This window comes from Miniopterus schreibersii, assembly GCF_964146895.1.
Source record: "Miniopterus schreibersii genome assembly, chromosome: 5".
Taxonomy (NCBI): Eukaryota; Metazoa; Chordata; class Mammalia; order Chiroptera; family Miniopteridae; genus Miniopterus; species Miniopterus schreibersii.
The window spans coordinates 45,139,542-45,158,113 of NC_138106.1; the positions used below are offsets into that span (position 1 = coordinate 45,139,542).

Here is an 18,572-nt window from a genome sequence, read left to right on the forward strand (position 1 = left end):
CAGGGTTGATTTCATAAGTTTCACATATGTTTGTAAATGTAAGGAGAGAGGACTGTTTTAGATAGGAAGACCAGGGAAAATTCTGAAGGATGAGATTTGAATAGAAACCTGAATGAAGTGAAGGAATGTGAACCATAGGAATATCAGGGGGAAGAGCAGGTAGTAAGGAACTGATGTTGGAAGGAACTAGGGTGTATTTCTGGTACAGCCAAGGAAATCAATATAGTTGGAACTGAGTGACCCACTTAGGATGAATGATCTGACCTGGGCAAGGGAATATTTTACCTGTAAGTTCCATGAACACAGGAACTTTGTTTTATTTGTCATCTTATTCAGTGCCTAAAAGAGCTTTTGGCATGTAATTGGCCCTCATTAAATCTTTGTCAAATGATTGAATGGCATAATCTGGCGTATATTGTACAGAAAGAATCAGAACAATTTTCATAATATTTCCTTAGTTTCATAAGAAATGCATATTTATTTGTTGCCATTTAGTTACACATGCACCTAGTCCTAATCAATAAGAACACTTTGTTAATTTCAAAAGTCCTGCTGTGTATGCAAGTAAAAATATTTTACTAAAAATGTAAAGAACCAATTCAATAACAAAATATGTAAGATAAACTTTTTTTTTTTTAAATATATCTTTATTGATTTCAGAGAGAGGAAAGGAGAGGGAGAGAGAGATAGAAACATCAATGATAAGAGATTCATTGATTGAGCCCGCAACCCGGGCATGTGCCCCGACTGGGAATCGAACCCCGATCGCCTGGATCCCAGGTCGACGCTCAACCTCTGAGCCACGCCCGGCCGGGCAAGATAAACTTTTAAAAAATAAATTTTATATGTAGCTTATATTTAGTTTTATTTAAATTTGGCAAATTAGAAAACTAGTAAGGAAAAATAATAAAATAATAATTTCCATTAATGTGCATATTTTAATATATTCCCTTCTTGACTTTATGCATATCTATTATTGAAACATAATTTTTCCTCTGTATCTTTTTTTTTTTTCTTAACTTTACTGATCTGGAGAATGGGAGAGATAGAAGTCTCCCACTGTTTCCCTGTTGTCACAGATAAGCTGTATCTATTTGGTGTAGCCACACTTGTCCTTGGGTCTCCATGTAATGGCTTTTGAGTGTTCATTCAGAACAACCTAATAGATTCCGAGAGGGAAGGCTCATCAGTTGTCCCGTGGCTCACTCTTACCTCTAGTCCTTGACTCATATAATTAGTGAGATTGTGTATATAAGACTCTCATTCCCTCCAAACATTGTTGCTTTTAATAAAATTCATGTCTTCTTTGGGCCTTTCTTCTAGCAATAATTTCTTAACAGCATCTTCAGTTTCTTGTACTGATTGATACAAAGTTTCTCCCCAGTGTATGCTTTATGAGGGCAGGATTTTTTATTCTTTGGTAAATGCTATAATTCCATCATCTGTAGCTGTGCCTGAAACATGGTAGGCACTCAGTAAGGTATTTGTTGAATGAATAAATCTGAATTAATGAAAGCATGAATAGGAATAAATGAATTTTTAAAAACGAAAGCAAATCACTCTCCATCATTTTTAAACTCTTGACTTTTTTCCCCCTTGTCCCTATTGTACTTTAGGCAGACTTATGTAAATTTACCGTTATAGGGATAAGTACTCTCCAATCTGTTTCTCTAGAAATGTGTATTATTTTTTTTTATTCTCAAATACTTTTTCTTCAGTTAAGGCAGTATAATTACTCATTTATCACCTATCTATTAAATTCATGTGTATGCTGTAGGTAAGGAAATTGAACACTGTTACTTCCTAGGAGTAAGGAGTAATTTTATTACATTTGTATACTTTAAAATAAGCGTTTGATGAGTTAAAATTCAGCTTTCTGGCTCAATACAGGGGTATTTAATTTCATTTAAAAAAAATTATCTTTTAAAAAAATTTATCTTTATTGTTTAAAGTATTACAGATGTTTCCCTTCCCCCCCCATTGATCCCTCCACCCAATACCCCTTCCCCCAGGCCTTCACTGCACTATTGTCTGTGTCTATGGGTTATGCATATATACATATAAATTCTTATAATCTCTTCCCATCCACCCCTTCCTTTCCACCCCCGGCCGGGCACCATTTGTTTTGAATGATAGCCTTGCTGGATAGAGTAGTCTTGATTTCAGATCCTTGCTTTTCATTACCTTGAATACTTCATGCTATTCCCTTCTGGTTTGTAGAGTTACTGATAAGAAGTCAGCTAACAGCCTTATGGGAGCTCCTTTGTAGGTAACAGATTGCTTTTCTCTTGCTGCCTTTAACGTTCTTTCTTTTTCTCGAATTTTTGGCATTTTAATTATGATGTTTCTGGGCATGGGCCTCTTTGGGTTCTTCTTGCTTGGGACTCTCTGTGCCTCCTGAACTTGTGTGACTTTTTCCTTCACCAAGTTAGGGAAGTTTTCTGCCATTATTTCTTCAAACAGGTTCTCTAACCCTTGCTTACTTTCGACCTCTTCTGGTATTCTTATGATGTGAATATGGTTACATTTCATGTTGTCCCACAGCTCCCTTAAACTATCCTGTTTGTCTTTTCTTTTTGGTTCTCTGATTGAGTGACTTTTTTCTACCCTGTCTTCTGATTTGCTGATCCGATCCTCAGCTTCCTCTAATCTGCTGTTCATTCCTTCCAATTTTTTTTTATTTCTACTGTGTCATTCTTAATTTCTTTCTATATGCTTTTTCATGCTGTTGAACATCTTTATGATCAGTGTTCTGAACTCTGTCTGATAGATTGCTTATCTCCATTTCATTTTTCTCTTCTTCTGGAGAATTCTTTTGTTCTTTCATTTGGGACTTGTTTTTTTGTTTCCCCATTTTGGCTCCCTGTTTTGGCTTGTTTCTTTGTATTAGGTAGATTTGCTAGGACTCCCAGTCGTTTGGATGGTCTCTGGTGCAGGCCAATGTCAGATGCTGTTTGTGACTTGCCTTCAGTGCCCTATTTGAAGTTTTCCACACTCCACAGCTTTTGGTTTCCTCTGCTGGGTCTGCGTGTGTTTGGTTTTTGGATGGGACCAAGATGTGCACCATGGTCTGCTTTTCCAAGCCCTGGGTCCAGAAGCAAATCAGGCAGACTCAAAGCACCCAGAGGCTGTTATTCAGTCTCTTAATGAGCCTCAGGTTGTAGAAATTCCATAGGGTAGGGTGGCTGATTGTTATCAGTCTCTTAAGGAGCCTCAGGCTGTAGAAACTCCGCAGGGTGGGGCCAGAGGTTTCCCAGCAGGGTCAGCAGTTGCTACCTCTCTAGGCAAAAGCTGCTTGGAAGTAAAAGTCTGCCTAAGAAAGATGTCCTCTGCCATATGGGGGGGATGACTCAGCACCAGAGTCCAGATGGGTCCCCTGTGAGATCTGCTCACCCAGCCAGCCCTACTGGATTCTCCTCACACTGCTCTAGTCCACTCTGCCTCCGCCAGAGCACAAGGTGAGTGGCTGCACCCGAAACTTTGTGTGTTGGCCCTTTAAGAGGGTGTCTGCATTTCCAGCTATCTCTCCCTGGCAAACAGAAATCCTGCTGCTTTTCACAGCCAGATGTTATGTGGGTACCTTTCTCACTTCTGGTGCTCTGGACTGGAAGCACAGCTTGGGGTTTAGACCCCAGAGTCCTCAATGGGAACCCCCAACACCTGAGATACCCTCCGCACCTTCATGTGCTGTCCGTGGGAGTGCAGCCAGCCCTCTCGCACCTCCGCACTTTCTACTAGTCTCTCTGCATTCTCCATGTTTCGTTCTTGAATATGAGGGTGCTCCCCAGCTAGTCTTCAGTTGCAGTTGATTATGCAGGGTGGTTTTTCTGTATTTTAGTTGTAATTCTAGTTTCCTCCTGGGAGAGTGTCAGTGCAGCTTCCACTCAATCTGCCTTCATCTTGGATCCTCCAGAGATATTTCCTGTTTGAACTTGTGTTTTCACCTGTGGAATCAACAGTGAATATTAGAAAATGATTTTCTCTGGGGGATTTATACCAAAAAATAGGATAACAGTATTTGTAAGACTGTGTAAACCTTCTTAAAGAAGAAGATAGTCTTATATTGTCTAATACCTCCAAAATGATGTGTTCAACTGTTATTTACCTGAGTTAATTGAAGATTTTTCTATTTTAAGCTGATATAGAAAATAATATTGTTACAAAACAAAATTACTCAAAACTATAGCTTTCATTTCATTGTTCCTATGCAAAGGTTTAAGGAAGCATTTGCTTGCTCATTTGCTTTTCTGCCAATCTTTGCATTCAGCAACCCTTTAAGGTTTTTATAGCGACAAGGTACTGTTAGGCGAAAAGTACACACTCATGATTAGTATTTGTCCTATAAATTGGGAGGTCTTTTAAAGATAATTCTGAAATATTCTTTGATCTATAATCTCATTTTTTTTAATATTGATCTATAATCTCATTTTTTTAAAAATCTACTCCTAAGAAAACAACCGGAAGAGAAAAAACCCTCAGCAGCTTTTATTGAAATGTTTAGGGTGATTCTATAAAATAGCACATGCCTAACAGTTGAGATGAATATGATAATTTGGAAATGTGGATAGATATGATGTTGAAGAAAATAAAACAACATAAAGTGATATACACACACTGGTTACATCTATTAAAAAGGAAGTGGTATATTTGTGGGTAGGGGTTGAAAGAGACAATGCAATAGAATTATGTGAAATTAATTAAATTTCAGATGTTTAAATTGTACAATAAAAATTCAGCTATTATAACAATAACAGTTTACTTAAATTTGAAAAATACTTGAAAATGGACAGTATAATTATGTATACCTATGCAAATTAGTGTAAATAATGTATAAATACCAAAAACTCTAGATGTCATACTTAAGGAAAAAAACTTAGTAGTATTGAAATGAAAAGATCACAGTTTCTGAGCTCTGAAACATATTGGTTACTAAGTAGAAATTATTTCTAACAGGTGTTGTATAACTTTACTCTTACAGGCCAAAGAGTGTGGCCAGATGCAGAATAAGTGGCTGATGATAAACATTCAAAATGTGCAAGACTTTGCATGCCAGTGCCTCAACCGTGATGTATGGAGCAATGAAGCTGTGAAGAATATTATCCGGGAACATTTCATTTTCTGGCAGGTGAGGAGAGTTAATCCGAGTTTTAGTAGTAGTTTACTTTTGTAGTATGGAATGCTGAGAAGGAGGAATTTAGTTACAAACTGGAAAAAAATTAATAACTGAGTTAAATTATTACATGAAAAAGTAAAACCACCCATAATGGCTGAAATAGTAAGGACAAGTGAAAATTAGGGCAGCAAGGGAAGGAAAGAACGAAACAAGTTATGTAACCTTATAATATTTGTATCTCAGAAGAGCTTAAATATCTTGATAGAGTGTACAACTGTGCTGTTTAATAGGAATATAATGTGAGCCACATATGTAATTAAATATATTTTAGTGGTCACATTTAAAAAGGTTAAAAGAAACAGGTGAAATTAATTTTAATACATTTTAAAATCAATAATTAAAATATTAATGATGTTTTGATTTTTGTGTGTGTAGGTGTTAAGTCTTCAAGATCTGGTGTGCATATTTTATACTTACAGAACTGCTCAGTTTGGACCAGCCACATTTCAAGTACTTCATTAGTATATGTTGTAGTGGCTACTATAATTGACAGTGTGGATGTAGAAGATCTTGAATAATGGAAAAACATTTGACTAAGACTTGGATTTTAGCTTGAGTTTGATACTTTTTAACTATATGTTCTTAGATGTGTCACTTAATCTTGCTGGCTGTACTTTCTTTTTATATAAATTATCAAGCTAAGGTTAGATAATCTTGCTCAAGTTTTTTATTTTATGAAAAATTATAGAAAATAAAAATGTCTGAATGAACTTAATTTTTTTCCACTCTAAGGTATGCTGTTATTGTTATTAATTTACTCATTCATGTTTTATAGTTCCCCTAAATTCAGTATTATTCTTTCTGAATGGTAATCTTTTATTCCGAAACTATTAAGTATCTCTTTGCACGACACTATGCTAGTCACTCAAGCTTATCTTAATATGTGATTTATTAAGATGAATATGATAAAGTTAGGAATGACATAGGTGAACAGATAACTTCAACAAAAGGAGCAATAACTTGATCAGAAAGAGTAATATCTCTTCTGAACTGGGAAGGGAGGAAAATGGATTGATATATAAGGTTCCAGAGGGACTGAGGGCAGGAAGTTGAGGGAGTTCATGCCAGATGACCTTCATTTTCCTCTTTAATGTAGGAGTGAAATCCTAACATATACCAAAGGTATATTTGGATAATTAATTGTTATTGGTATATAACAGGGATATAGTTAATACTTTTTTTAGAGGCTGACTTTTTTTATATCAATGATTTAACAGGTTTATCATGACAGTGAGGAAGGTCAGAGATACATACAGTTTTATAAGCTAGGGGATTTCCCCTATGTTTCCATCTTGGATCCACGGACAGGTAATATTTATTTTATATCAGCTTACAGCATTTGACTTATGACTTATTTTTCAGTTACCTAAATAATTGATCTTTAATATTTGACTGGATTCAGTTTCAGAATTCTTTGTAATAACTTAGGTGAAGGGTTTTTATTCATGTCCTTTAGAATTATTTAAACGTCTATTGAAATGTGTTAGGGAGTCTGTTTCTGACAATTTGGGGAGACGATAGTATTTTATATTTTTTCAGTTCTGTACTTTCAAAAACTTACTGTTTTATCTTTCTTGTTATATTATAGGGATCCCCTTAGGTTTTCTATTATTAAAATATTAAGATTATTCAGGTACTGGTTGTAATCCCACCAGAGAAGCGGAGTGTAGAGCTGGTTTATTATTAATGAGTTAAGTTTTATTAAGATTTTGCTTCGTTTGAATCTCTTCTTCCTAAATGGCAATAAGTGGTATCAGCAGATAAAGAAGTTGCCTGATGGCTGGGAATCTTAGGTTGGCTATAATTTTAATGTATTATTTGAGTTATGAAAATGCTGTGTAACTTAAACTGGTGAAGGATGGAGATATGTGTTCCCAAAATTTTAATTCTGCAAATGCCAAAACTTTTAATTATGCGTTATCTCTTAATGAGAATGTTGAGCCTGCATGTTGATTTTATTATATTTATATATCTTGGTTTTTAATTTTTAGGTCAGAAGCTAGTAGAGTGGCACCAGTTAGATGTATCTTCTTTCTTGGACCAAGTGACGGGATTTCTGGGTGAACATGGGCAACTGGATGGACTTTCTAGCAGTCCCCCCAAAAAGTGTGCCCGTTCAGTAAGTATGACTAAGAAGTGATAATGGGCTATTAAGTGTAATTGTATATGGATGTCTTGTGTAAAATGTTTGAGGTTAAGCTCTTAATAATGCAAGTATTGCACAGTTATAATCTGTGGCTGTACAACATCTTTGATGCCCTCCTTATATTTTGATAATTTCCCACATGTGGATTCTGTCCTCTAAATGAAATCATAAGATTCATATTCCCAGTCTCCTTTGTAGTTAGGGTACAGGCATGTGACCTGAGACCTCGGTTTAGAAGTAAACAATGTGAATATGTAGCGGTGAGGAGGAAGATTGATTTGGCAAGCCCCAGTGATGGAGGAATCCACTTCTTTCAAGGGCAGCATTGCCAGGTCTAAGCAGCAGTAAAAATGATATTTTGCTAGATAACTCTCATGGTATAGTTGGTCATTATTACTGGTTATATAGCTTTAGGGCCTGGCTCTCTAGCCCACCCAGAGATTATTTCTACACTTAATTTCTTTAATATGCTGTTATTAGCCAGACCTATTTGATAATTGGTATAAATATTAATTGCAAATAATGGACCTACAAAGATGTCAGAATTTCACATTGGTTGTAGGAGCTGTTAAAATTTGATTGGCAATGAGGATAAAATTAGTTTTAGAAGATAAGACTTAACAGTCCATATGATGCAGTGATGAAACTGTTACTTTTAAGTAATCACCTAGAATAAAGTTAGTGCCCATTTAACGAAAGGCTGTGGGTTGCTTGCCAAGGGGTGGTATAGAATGGCCCCCATTATGCAGAACGTTTTTATTTAGGGGGACACAATAGTGCAGAACTAAAACATTGTTACACTTTTATCTATAGACTGTTTGTTTTTTTCATTGCTAAGAGAAGTTTTATTTACGTAGAAAGTCATTAAAAAACCCAGAGTTTCTATAATTGTCCTAAGAGAGTTTCTTATCTTTTGTAGTCATAAGGCTGATATTGTCAAAAACCAGAGCCTGAGTTTGTGAGTTGCTGAATTTCAACATAAATTGAGTTTACAACCTTACCAGTTCAGTTCTCTTATAAAAATTAAAGGACTTAGTGGAAAAGAGTGCAACCATAAAAATTGGACAAATACATAGGGATGGTTTGGGCAACTTAGTACCTCAGACTTCACTTCTTATACTAAATTCTCTGATTATTAAAAATTTTGATCAACTGTGTGCAAGAGAAACATCAACAAATAATGGCTTAAACAAGGAAGACATCTATCTGCTTTTCTCAGCAAGAAGTCCAGAAGCTAGCAGTCTAGGGATTGACTTTATGTATGTCATCAAGGAACCAGGTTCCTCCTCTTTTATTTCCCCCCTCCATCCCTAGTATTTGTTGGTTTTGTCCTCATGGTCACAGTTATATGCTAAGCTCCTAGGTCCAAGCATGGACAAGGAGGAGTGGGGTGATGCCTCTGTTATAAAGGTAAACAGCCACAGATAAGAGTTCTGCTTGTTTTAGCTGGACACTTTCTTGCACAAACATAACTGAGGCTCTGTTAATAAGGAAGCAAAGAAGACAGGATGAGAGATAGGAAACTAGCAGTGTTCCTCAGTGTCGTTCTTTAAAATCAACCTATATGGTACATAGTGTTATTATCTGCAGTCTCTCCAAGCCATTGCATGTCATATGGGCACATCTGTTTGCTTTTCTGTGTGTGTGATAAATTAGCCTTAAGTTTATTATATTTAAAATTTTTTATTGCTTTATAATTACTGTGCAATAAACTGAACACATTTAAAATGACAAATTTTGATATGAGTATCTTTTCGTGTGCTTTTTTTGCTATCTCTTTTGATGAAGTGTCATTTTAGATAGATCTCTGGCATCTTACTGAGTCGTAAGGACTTTTTTTTAAAAAAGGTTTCTTTTTTAAAAAATCCTTACCTGAGGATATGTTTTTTTATAATTTTAGAGATTGGAAGAGGGAGGGAAGAGAGAGAGACATCGATCAGTTGCCTTCTGTATGCACCCAAACCAGAGACTGAACCTGCAACATAGATATGTGCCCTGACTGTGAATCGAACCCACAACCTTTTGGTGCATGGGACTATGCTCCAACTGAGTCACCTGGCCAGGGCTGCAAGGGTTCTTTTTATATTCTACATATAAGTCCTTTCTTGGATATATGGTTTGTAGATATTTTCTCCCAGTCTGTTACTTGCTTATTCATTTCATAATAGTGTCTTTTGAAGAACAAATTTTAAAATTTTGATGAAATTCAATTTTTTAACTTTTATATTTGCTTTTTGTCTTAATGTAATAAATCTTTTTTTATAGTTTTAGCTCTTAAGTCAGTGACTCTCTTTGAATTAATTTTTGTGTTAGGGTAGGGTCTAGTTGGGGTTTTTTGGTGGTTCATATGTGGCTATACACTTTTTCCAGCATCATTTGTGGAAAGATTATCCTTTCCCCATTGAATTGCCTTTGTACCTTTGTCAAAAATTGATCATATATGTGTGGATTTATGGACTCTATTCTTTGCAGTGACTATTTATTTATTTATTTATTTATTTATTTAAAATGTTTTTATTGATTTCAGAGAGAGGAAGGGAAAGGGGGAGAGAGAGAGAAACATCAATGATGAGAGAGTCATTGACTGGCTTTCACCTGCACGCCCCCTACTGGGGATTGAGCCTGCAACCTGGGCGTGTGCCCTTATGGTAATTGAACTGTGACTTCCTGGTTCATAGGCCAATGTTCAACCACTGAGCCACGCCAGCCCGGTGATACAGATTTCTTTATACCAGTATTTCACTGTCTTAATGATTATGGTAGCTTTATAAATCTTGAAATCTCGTGCTTAAGTTCTCCAACTCTGTAGTAGTTCTGGTTTTTTCAGGTCCTTTGCATATAAGTTTTAGAATCAGCTTGTCACTTTCTACAAAGAAAGCTACTAGGACTTTGATTAGAATTGCATTGGCCCTATGGATCATTTTGGAGAGAATTGGCATTCTGAATCTGCAGATCTGTGAACGTGGCATATAGTATATTTCATTTATTTAAGCCTTGAATTTTTCTCGGCAATGTTTTGTAGTTTTTAAATAATGACCTTGTAGCCCGCAACCCTGCTATACTCACTAGTTCTAATAGCTTTTTGTAGATTCCTTTGAATTTTCTATAGAAACAGTCATATTATCTGTAAATAGACTTATTTTATGTTTTCCTTTACAACCTCTTGCCTTTTATTTATTTTTTCTTAGTTAGAACCTCCAGCACAAAGTTAAACAGAAGTAGTGAGATATTAGACATCTTTGTTTCTGGTGTTGGGGTGAAAGTATTGTCTTTCACCCATTAAATTTGATGCTAGCTATATGTTTCTTGTACGTATACTTTATCAGATTGAGGAAGTTTCCTTCTATTCCTAGTTTGCTGAATTTTTATTAAAAGGGGATTTTGTCAGATGATTTGTCACATCTATTGAGATGATCGTACAGTTTTCTATTTTTAGTGTATTTCATTGGTGATTTTTTAATGTTAAAGCACCCTTTCATTACTGTGCTAAAACCCACCTGGTTATGATGCATTACTTTTTAATATATTTCTGTCAAAAATTTTTGTGTGTATGTTCATGAGAGATACTGTTTGTAGTTTTTGTGTGTGTTTGTTTTGTTTTTCTTGTACTATCTTTGTCTGGTTGTGGTATCAGGTTAATGCTGGCCTTCCAATGAATTGGGAAGTGTTTCCTCCTGTTATGTTTTCTGGAAGAGTTTGTGTAGAATTATGTTTCTTCCTTAATATTTGATGACATTCACCATGAAACAAACCACCTGGGCCTAGAGTTTTGTTTGTAGGAAGTTATAAACTACAAATTCATTAATAGATATAGGACTGCTCAGGTATCTATTCTTTAAATCCTCACCCGAGGATATTTTGCCATTGCTTTTCAGAGAGAGTGGAAAGGAGAAGGGTGGGAGAAAGCATTGATGTGAGAGAGATACATCGATTGGTTGCCTCCCAAACTGAAAGGGTCCAGGGATGGAATCTGCAACTGAGGTATGTGCCCTTGGCTGGAATCAAACAGGGGACCCTTCAGTTCACATGCCGACACTCTAACCACTGAGCCAAACCGGCTAGGGCTTTAATGAGCTTTAGTAGATTGTGTCTTTCTAAGCATTTGTCCTTTTTACCTAAGGTGTCATTCCTTGTAATTCCTTTAATGACTGTAGTGTCTGTAGTGATGTGCCCTCTCTCAATCCTGTTATAGTGATTTGTTGCTTCTTTTTTTTCCTCACAGTTTTATTCATTTAAAAGCTTTTGGTTTTATTGATTTTTCTTCTGTTTTCTAGGTCATTGATTGATTTCTGTCTTTTCTCTTTTTCCTTCTGTGTAGTTGAGTTTAATTTTAGTTTCTTATTCTAAAGAAACTGAAATGGGTACTTTTTAAAAATTTAATCTGGAAACTTAGGGAATTAATTGAGAGCATCTTTTTTTAATATAGGCGTTTAGTTCTATACTTTCTCTGTAAGTGCTGCTTTAGCTCCATACCACAAGCTTTTTCTAGCTGCAAGGGAAACTGGTAAATGGAATTTTTTAGCTTGTTATGTTTTCTTTTATGGACATTATTAGGATTCTGTAAGTAAGGAATTAGGAGAATGGATATTGGCTAGGAAGCCAGCAATGTGTGCCTTGGTGACAATCTTTAAAATCAAGCTATGTGCTGTGCATTTTTGTTTGTTTGTTTGTTTTGTTTTGTTTTTTAAATATATCTTTATTGATTTCAGAGAGATGAAGGGAGAGAGATAGAAACATCAATGAGGAGAGAGTCATTGATCATTTGCCTCCTGCATGCCCCCAATTGGGGACTGAGCCCACAACCTGCTCATGTGCCCTGACCAGAACCGAACCACGATCTCCTGGATCCTAGGTCGACACTCAACCACTGAACCACGCCTGGGCGGGCTATGCATTGTTATGTTATAAACCTGCAGTCCACCTAAGCCATTGCAGGTCACGTGGGCACATGTACTTGCTCTTTTTTTTTTCCGGTGATAAATTAGCTTCAACTTTATTTTTTGCTGTATTATTTGCAGCTAGTGAAAGCCAAAATGAGATCCCTTTCGTTTTTTTGTTTGCAACCCATACTTTTTTTACCTTTTTATTGTGGAAATTTTTAAGGATATTCAAAACTCCAAGGAATTTATTGAACCTGTATGTATCCATTAACTGCTTATCAACAAGTAGCCTGTCTTGTTCTACGTATATCCCATCTTGTTCACATTATTTTGCAGCAAATCTCAGAATTTGTTGTTTTGTTCATTATACTTTGGTATGTGTCTTTAAAAGACAAAGGCTATTTTTTTTAAGGCCTTCAAGTAAAAGTTTTATTTATTTATTGAATTTATTGGGGTGACATTAGTTAATAAAATTATATAGGTTTCAGGAGTACAATTCTGTAATACATCATCTGTATATTATGTTGTGTGTTCACCACCCCAAGTAGTTTCCTTCCATAACCATTTATCTCCCCATACCCTCTTCTACTTCCCCCCACCTCCCTTTCCTCTGATAATCGCCATACTTTTGTTTGTGTCTATGAGGTTTTGGGGGATTTTTTTCCTTACGCCTTTCACCTTTTTCACCCAATCCCCTGACCTGGTCCCCTCCCCTCTGACAGCTGTCAGCCTGTTCTCTGTGGACAAAGGCTCTTTTTTTGTTGTTTTGTTTTTTTAAATATCTTTATTCATTTCAGAGAGAGGAAGGAAGAGGGAAAGAGAGAGAGATAGAAACATCAATGATGAGAGCGTCTTCATTGATCAGCCCCCAACTGGGGATCGAGCCCACAATCTGGGCATGTGCTCTGACTGAGAATCAAACTGTGATCTCCTACATCCTAGGTCTATGCTTAACCGCTGAGCCAAAGGCTCTTTTTAAAAACAATCACAATACCATTAACACACCCTTTAAAAATTAATAGTAATTTTTTAACATCATGAGATGTAACATCCAGTGTTCAGCTTGTGGTTATCTTACAGATTTTATTTTTTGTATAGTTTTGTTTGAGTTAGAATCTAAATAATTTCCACTCAAACAGTGCTTTTTTATAACTGGAAGGTTATACTTTTTTTTTTTTTTTAAATATATCTTTATTGATTTCAGAGAGAGGACGGGAGAGGGAGAGAGAGAGATAGAAACATCAATGATGAGAGAGTCATTGATCGGCTGCCTCCTGCACGCCCCAACTAGGGATGGAGCCCGCAACCCGGGCATGTGCCCTGACCGGGAATCGAACCCTGATCGCCTGGATCCCAGGTTGACGCTCAGCCGCTGAGCCACGCCCGGCCAGGCTGTACTTCTTAATCTTCTCTTTTTTTGCTCATCCCCTCACCCAATTCCCCTCTGGCAACCATCAGTTTGTTCTCTATTTATGAGTTTGTTTCTGCTTACTTTTGTTTGTTTGTTTTAGATTCCACATATAAGTGAAATCATATGCTATTTGTCTTTTACTGACTTATTTCACTTAGCATAATACTCTCTAGTTTCATCCATATCACAAATGACAAGATTTTACTATTTTTTTATGGCTAATATTCCATTGTATGTATGTATCACATTTTCTTTATCCATTCATTTATTGATGGACACCTAGGTTGCTTACATATCTTGGCTGCTATAAACAATGCTGCAGTGAATGTAGGGTGCATATATCTTTTCGAATTAGTGTTTTTCATTTTCGTCGGATGAACACCTAGAAGTAGAATTGGTGGGTCACATGGTAGTTCTATTTCTAATTTTTTTGAGAAATCGGCAGACTTTTTCTCGTAGTAGTTGCACTAGTTTATAATCCCACTAACCGTGCATGAGGGTTCCCGTTTTTCTACATCCTCGCCAACACTTGTTCTTTATTGTCTTTTTGACAATAGCCATTCTTTGTGGTTTTGATTTACATTTCCCTAATGACTAGTGATGTTGAGCATCTTTTCGTGTGTCTGTTGGCCATCTGTATGTCGTCTTTTGAGAGATGTCTGTCTATTCAGGTCCTCTGCCCATTTTAATTGGATTGTTTGTGTTTTTGATGTTGAGTTGTATGGGTTCTTTTTATATTTTGGATATTAACCCCTTATCAGATGTATCAGGTCTTACATTTAAGTTTTTAATCCATTTTTAATTTATTCTTGTATATAGTATAAGAAAGTGGTCGTTTCATTTTTTTGCATGTGGGCATTCAGTTTTCCCAGTACCATTTATTGAAGAGACTGTCTTTTCCCCATTGTATATTCTTGCTTCCTTTGTTGTAGATTGACTATATAAGCATGGGTGTATTTCTGGGCTTTCTATTCTGTTCCATTGTTTTCTGTGTCTGTTTTTATGCCAGTACCATACTGTTTAATTACTGTATCTTTGTAGAACAGTTTGAAATCAGAGAGTGTGACACTTTCAATTTTGTTCTTTTTCAAGATTACTTTGGCAAACAACCCATATTTTGTGACTGAATGAGTTTAGTGAAATCTGTGGCATTAGAACTTGACCAGAAGGAAGACTATTAAATTTGCATTTCTCATGATCACAATGAAAATCTTATTGTAATTAAGTTTGGGAAAATATAGTTGTTTTTCCCAATTTACTGTATGGCATTTTGTTTTGTTTTGAATGTTAGAGATCTGTTAGGTTTTGTTTTTTGTTTTTCCCCCCAAAACAAAAATTACTGTGTTATTTATTGATATTCTTCTGTGTGGCAAAACAGTGCTAATTGAAAAATATAATGGTGAGCAAGGTAGACATGCCTCTTTGTATAGTCATGTTAAAAACTAATGTTTTTGCTTTATATTTAAAACCTTAATTCTTGTCTTTTTCTGGGCAGTCAGTAAACTGTTTTCTTAATTTTATTCATTTTGATTTTTAAAAAATCCCCTGTGCTTGCAACATCATTATGCCAGGTGGTATGACAGTTTTTATTTTTGTTTTCAAACTATCCATTCCAACTTCGCTGTGTAAGACAGAGTCATTGCTCTCAAATAGCTGGAAATTTAGTAGAAGAGATACATTTAATAGAAATAATAGTGGCTAACTGACATATTTCTTATGCCTTGTTTGACTTGTCTATCTATTTTTTGGTTTAACTGTTTTCTTTCTCTTTCCACCCATGTTTTATGACTGCATCTTGCAGGAGAGCCTTATAGATGCAAGTGAAGACAGCCAGCTAGAAGCTGCCATCAGAGCCTCCTTGCAAGAGACACATTTTGATTCATCACAGACAAAACAGGATAGCCGCTCAGATGAAGAATCTGAATCTGAACTTTTTTCTGGCAGTGAGGAATTCATATCTGTTTGTGGCTCTGATGAAGAAGAGGAGATAGAGAACCTTGCCAAGTCCAGAAAGTCTCCCCACAAAGATTTGGGGCATAGAAAAGAAGAGAACAGAAGGCTGCTGACTGAGCCCTCACCCAGAACTGAGCCTGGAACAACTGCAAACCATCAAGGATTGCCAGCCATGGATTCAGAAATATTGGAGATGTCACCTGAAAAATCTGATGGAATAGTGGAGGGCATAGATGTAAATGGTGAGTTATGTTCTAGACTTACTTTACTTGAAACTTCAACATTACTGAAGGGATGTATTTATTTGTTTAAATTAGTCTTCCATCTTAAGCTCTTGTCTCTTTTTTTAACCCCAGGACCAAAAGCACAGCTGATGTTGCGGTATCCAGATGGAAAAAGGGAACAGATCACTCTTCCAGAGCAAGCTAAATTGCTAGTAAGTATACCTAATTGGAAGCGCTTGCTTGAAGGAGAGAAACTAATTAATTGATGTAATTGGCTTGATGATTCTTTGAAATAAGTGTTAGGTATTCAGTCTGACCTCTAACTGGAAATTTAACTGAGGTTAATCTTAATTCTAATTAGTATATTTCCTTCCTGAATTATCTTAGGCAGTCAAGGCTTTTCTATTCCATGGCTGCATTTTATTTTCCAAATGAAATTATTACCCAGAATAGGGGAATGAAAACTATAATGGGGCTTCTGGCTTTCTTGTAGCTGGAACTGCAAAGTGGTTAAGAACGAAGGCCATTTTTCTGTTCATTTCTCTCATGGGGCCTGTTCGGTTTCCCCTTTGTAATTCTCTGCTTCATGCCATTGTTCTCTCTGTATACTGGTGGCTTTTCTTTACTTCTAAGTTTGTACGTGGTCCATCATAGTGATGCTGAGGGCCTTATCCTCTAAAGTCCATAGCTGATAGACCTTTCCTCTGTCTTTTTTAACTCCTGGAAAAGAAAAGGAGTCTGACTAGCTTAGCTTAGCCTATAAATGAATCCCCCTTTGGTCAGGTGTTTTTACCTGGCCATTTTCTGTGACGAGGTAGTCAGATCTGGCTGCTGATACCCAGACTGTTTCCTAGGTCTCATATTTGGAAGGAAATGTGAGATGAGACAGTGGATGGAGCACTTTTTTGAAAAGTTTGGTTGTGAAGCTATAGGGGGGAAAATGATTGAAGGAGAGACTGAGCATGTTTAAGTCTAAGAGGAAGCATCTGTAGAGAGGGAGATGTTGAAGGTATCTATAAAAGCAGGGATGTTCTGTAGTGGCATGGTTTCTGAGAAGGCAAGAAGGGGTTGCACAGGTGGCAAGACTGGCTATAGGTAGAATGAAGGATGTAACTTTGCTGATAAAAAGATGGAAGGGAAAATGAATCAAATGTTTAAAACCAAGGATAATAATTATATATATAGATAGTGGGTTTGTTTATTGAGGAAACAGTAATAACCTTTTATATTTCAGTATCACTTACTGGCCCTAAATTACTGGATACAGGTTTATTATCTCCCCATCCAACAGGTTATATTGCCCTTCCACAAGGTTAAACTTCAGTTATCTGAAAGAATAAGTTCAACTTCATATCTAATATGATAAAAATGAATGTTATAAATGTAATTCTTTAGTATGCTCTTTCTATTTCTATCTAACTGCCTTGTCTTCCTTTGGTTTTTCATAGGCTTTGGTGAAGCATGTCCAGTCTAAAGGATATCCAAATGAACGTTTTGAACTTCTCACCAACTTCCCTCGAAGAAAACTCTCCCATCTGGACTATGACATTACATTACAAGAGGCAGGCCTTTGTCCTCAAGAGACTGTCTTTGTACAGGAAAGAAATTAACATCATGGCCTGACCTCTCTCAGCTTACCCCTTTTTTCCCTTTTCCTGTGAGATACCATGTCACTGAGTATGCACTTTGGCTCATAGGACCATAGAGCCAAAGTTGGGCAAGCAAGTCACCTGCCTTCTCTTTTATTCCTTGCTCTCTCATAATAAGTCTCTCTCACTCCCTATCCCCCCTTTCCCCCCCTCTCCTCTCCTATATTTTCTTTTTCCTACTTTTCTTTCTTACCTAATCAGGTGACCAAATGGAAGTGTAAGGATAAGACCTCCTAGTACTGGCAGCAGGAAATGTGTGTTCCAATAAGTGGTCTCTTGCATGGCACTTTTTGGGGATCAAATGATAATGTTACTACTCCTCAGACTCCTTTGGTAAAGGAATGACTAGATTCAGAATAAGAACAACCTCCCTTTTTTATAAGCCCCATTTTTAGTAGGAAGAAATTCTCTAACACGTTTTGTTTTGTTTTATTGTTCATGTAAAAAATATCACATAACAAAATATCCAGGCTTTTGTTTACATGGAAAAAGCATCCCTCCTAATTATTATTCATCATATTTTAAAATTACTTTAAAGGGTTCCCATCCTCCCGGCTAGAATTATTTCCATGAGATGTGTTATTGGCAAAATGAGTGTTAAATGTTGGGTGAGTAGCATGGGGTGGCTTTCAAATATCCTAGCCTGAGACAGCTTTCTTTGTTACTACTCTACAAACTATATTGATCCTGCTAGTCCTGGAATGGACTTTTAGTGAGTATATTGTGGTGCCTGGTATAGGAAGGTGCTTGCTGTTTTTGCCAGTACAGCATATTAGTTCGTTTGGCCCTTCCGTTGTTTGGGTCCACAAGTGATCTATAGGAAGGCAGCTATTCAATAATCATGCAGTACAGTGGCTTGTAGTTGTAACCACTACGGTTATTGATTGTCCTATGTGCTTTAGGCATACTTATGTATGTCCTGAGGGAAAAAGAAAAAGATGCAGCTGAGAGTAGCTAACCATGTTCCTTTGGTTAGAAATAAAATGATTCATTTTTTACCCCTGGTTGGAACAGTCTCTAAAAGGCTCTGGTGACTAAATGAGCTCAATTCCTCATGCTTTTTCTTGCAAAAGGTCTCAAAACTGAATGCCTGTCTAAGAAGACTTTTAAATTCAATTCATAAGACAACATTTAGT

The 18,572-nt window shown here is 36.4% G+C and overlaps 1 protein-coding gene across 1 annotated transcript in view; it reads left to right on the forward strand.

The window, feature by feature from the left end:
• UBXN7 (UBX domain protein 7) overlaps nucleotides 1-18,362 on the forward strand; it is a 50,005-nt gene extending 31,643 nt beyond the window's left edge. Inside the window, exons 6-11 of the mRNA XM_081139024.1 lie at nucleotides 4,979-5,125; nucleotides 6,391-6,481; nucleotides 7,165-7,292; nucleotides 15,412-15,805; nucleotides 15,920-15,999; nucleotides 17,236-18,362. Coding sequence (XP_080995150.1) covers nucleotides 4,979-5,125; nucleotides 6,391-6,481; nucleotides 7,165-7,292; nucleotides 15,412-15,805; nucleotides 15,920-15,999; nucleotides 17,236-17,397 — 1,002 coding nt within the window. The 3' untranslated portion in view covers nucleotides 17,398-18,362. The remainder of the gene's footprint in view (nucleotides 1-4,978; nucleotides 5,126-6,390; nucleotides 6,482-7,164; nucleotides 7,293-15,411; nucleotides 15,806-15,919; nucleotides 16,000-17,235) is intronic.
• The last annotated feature ends 210 nt before the right edge of the window (nucleotides 18,363-18,572 follow it).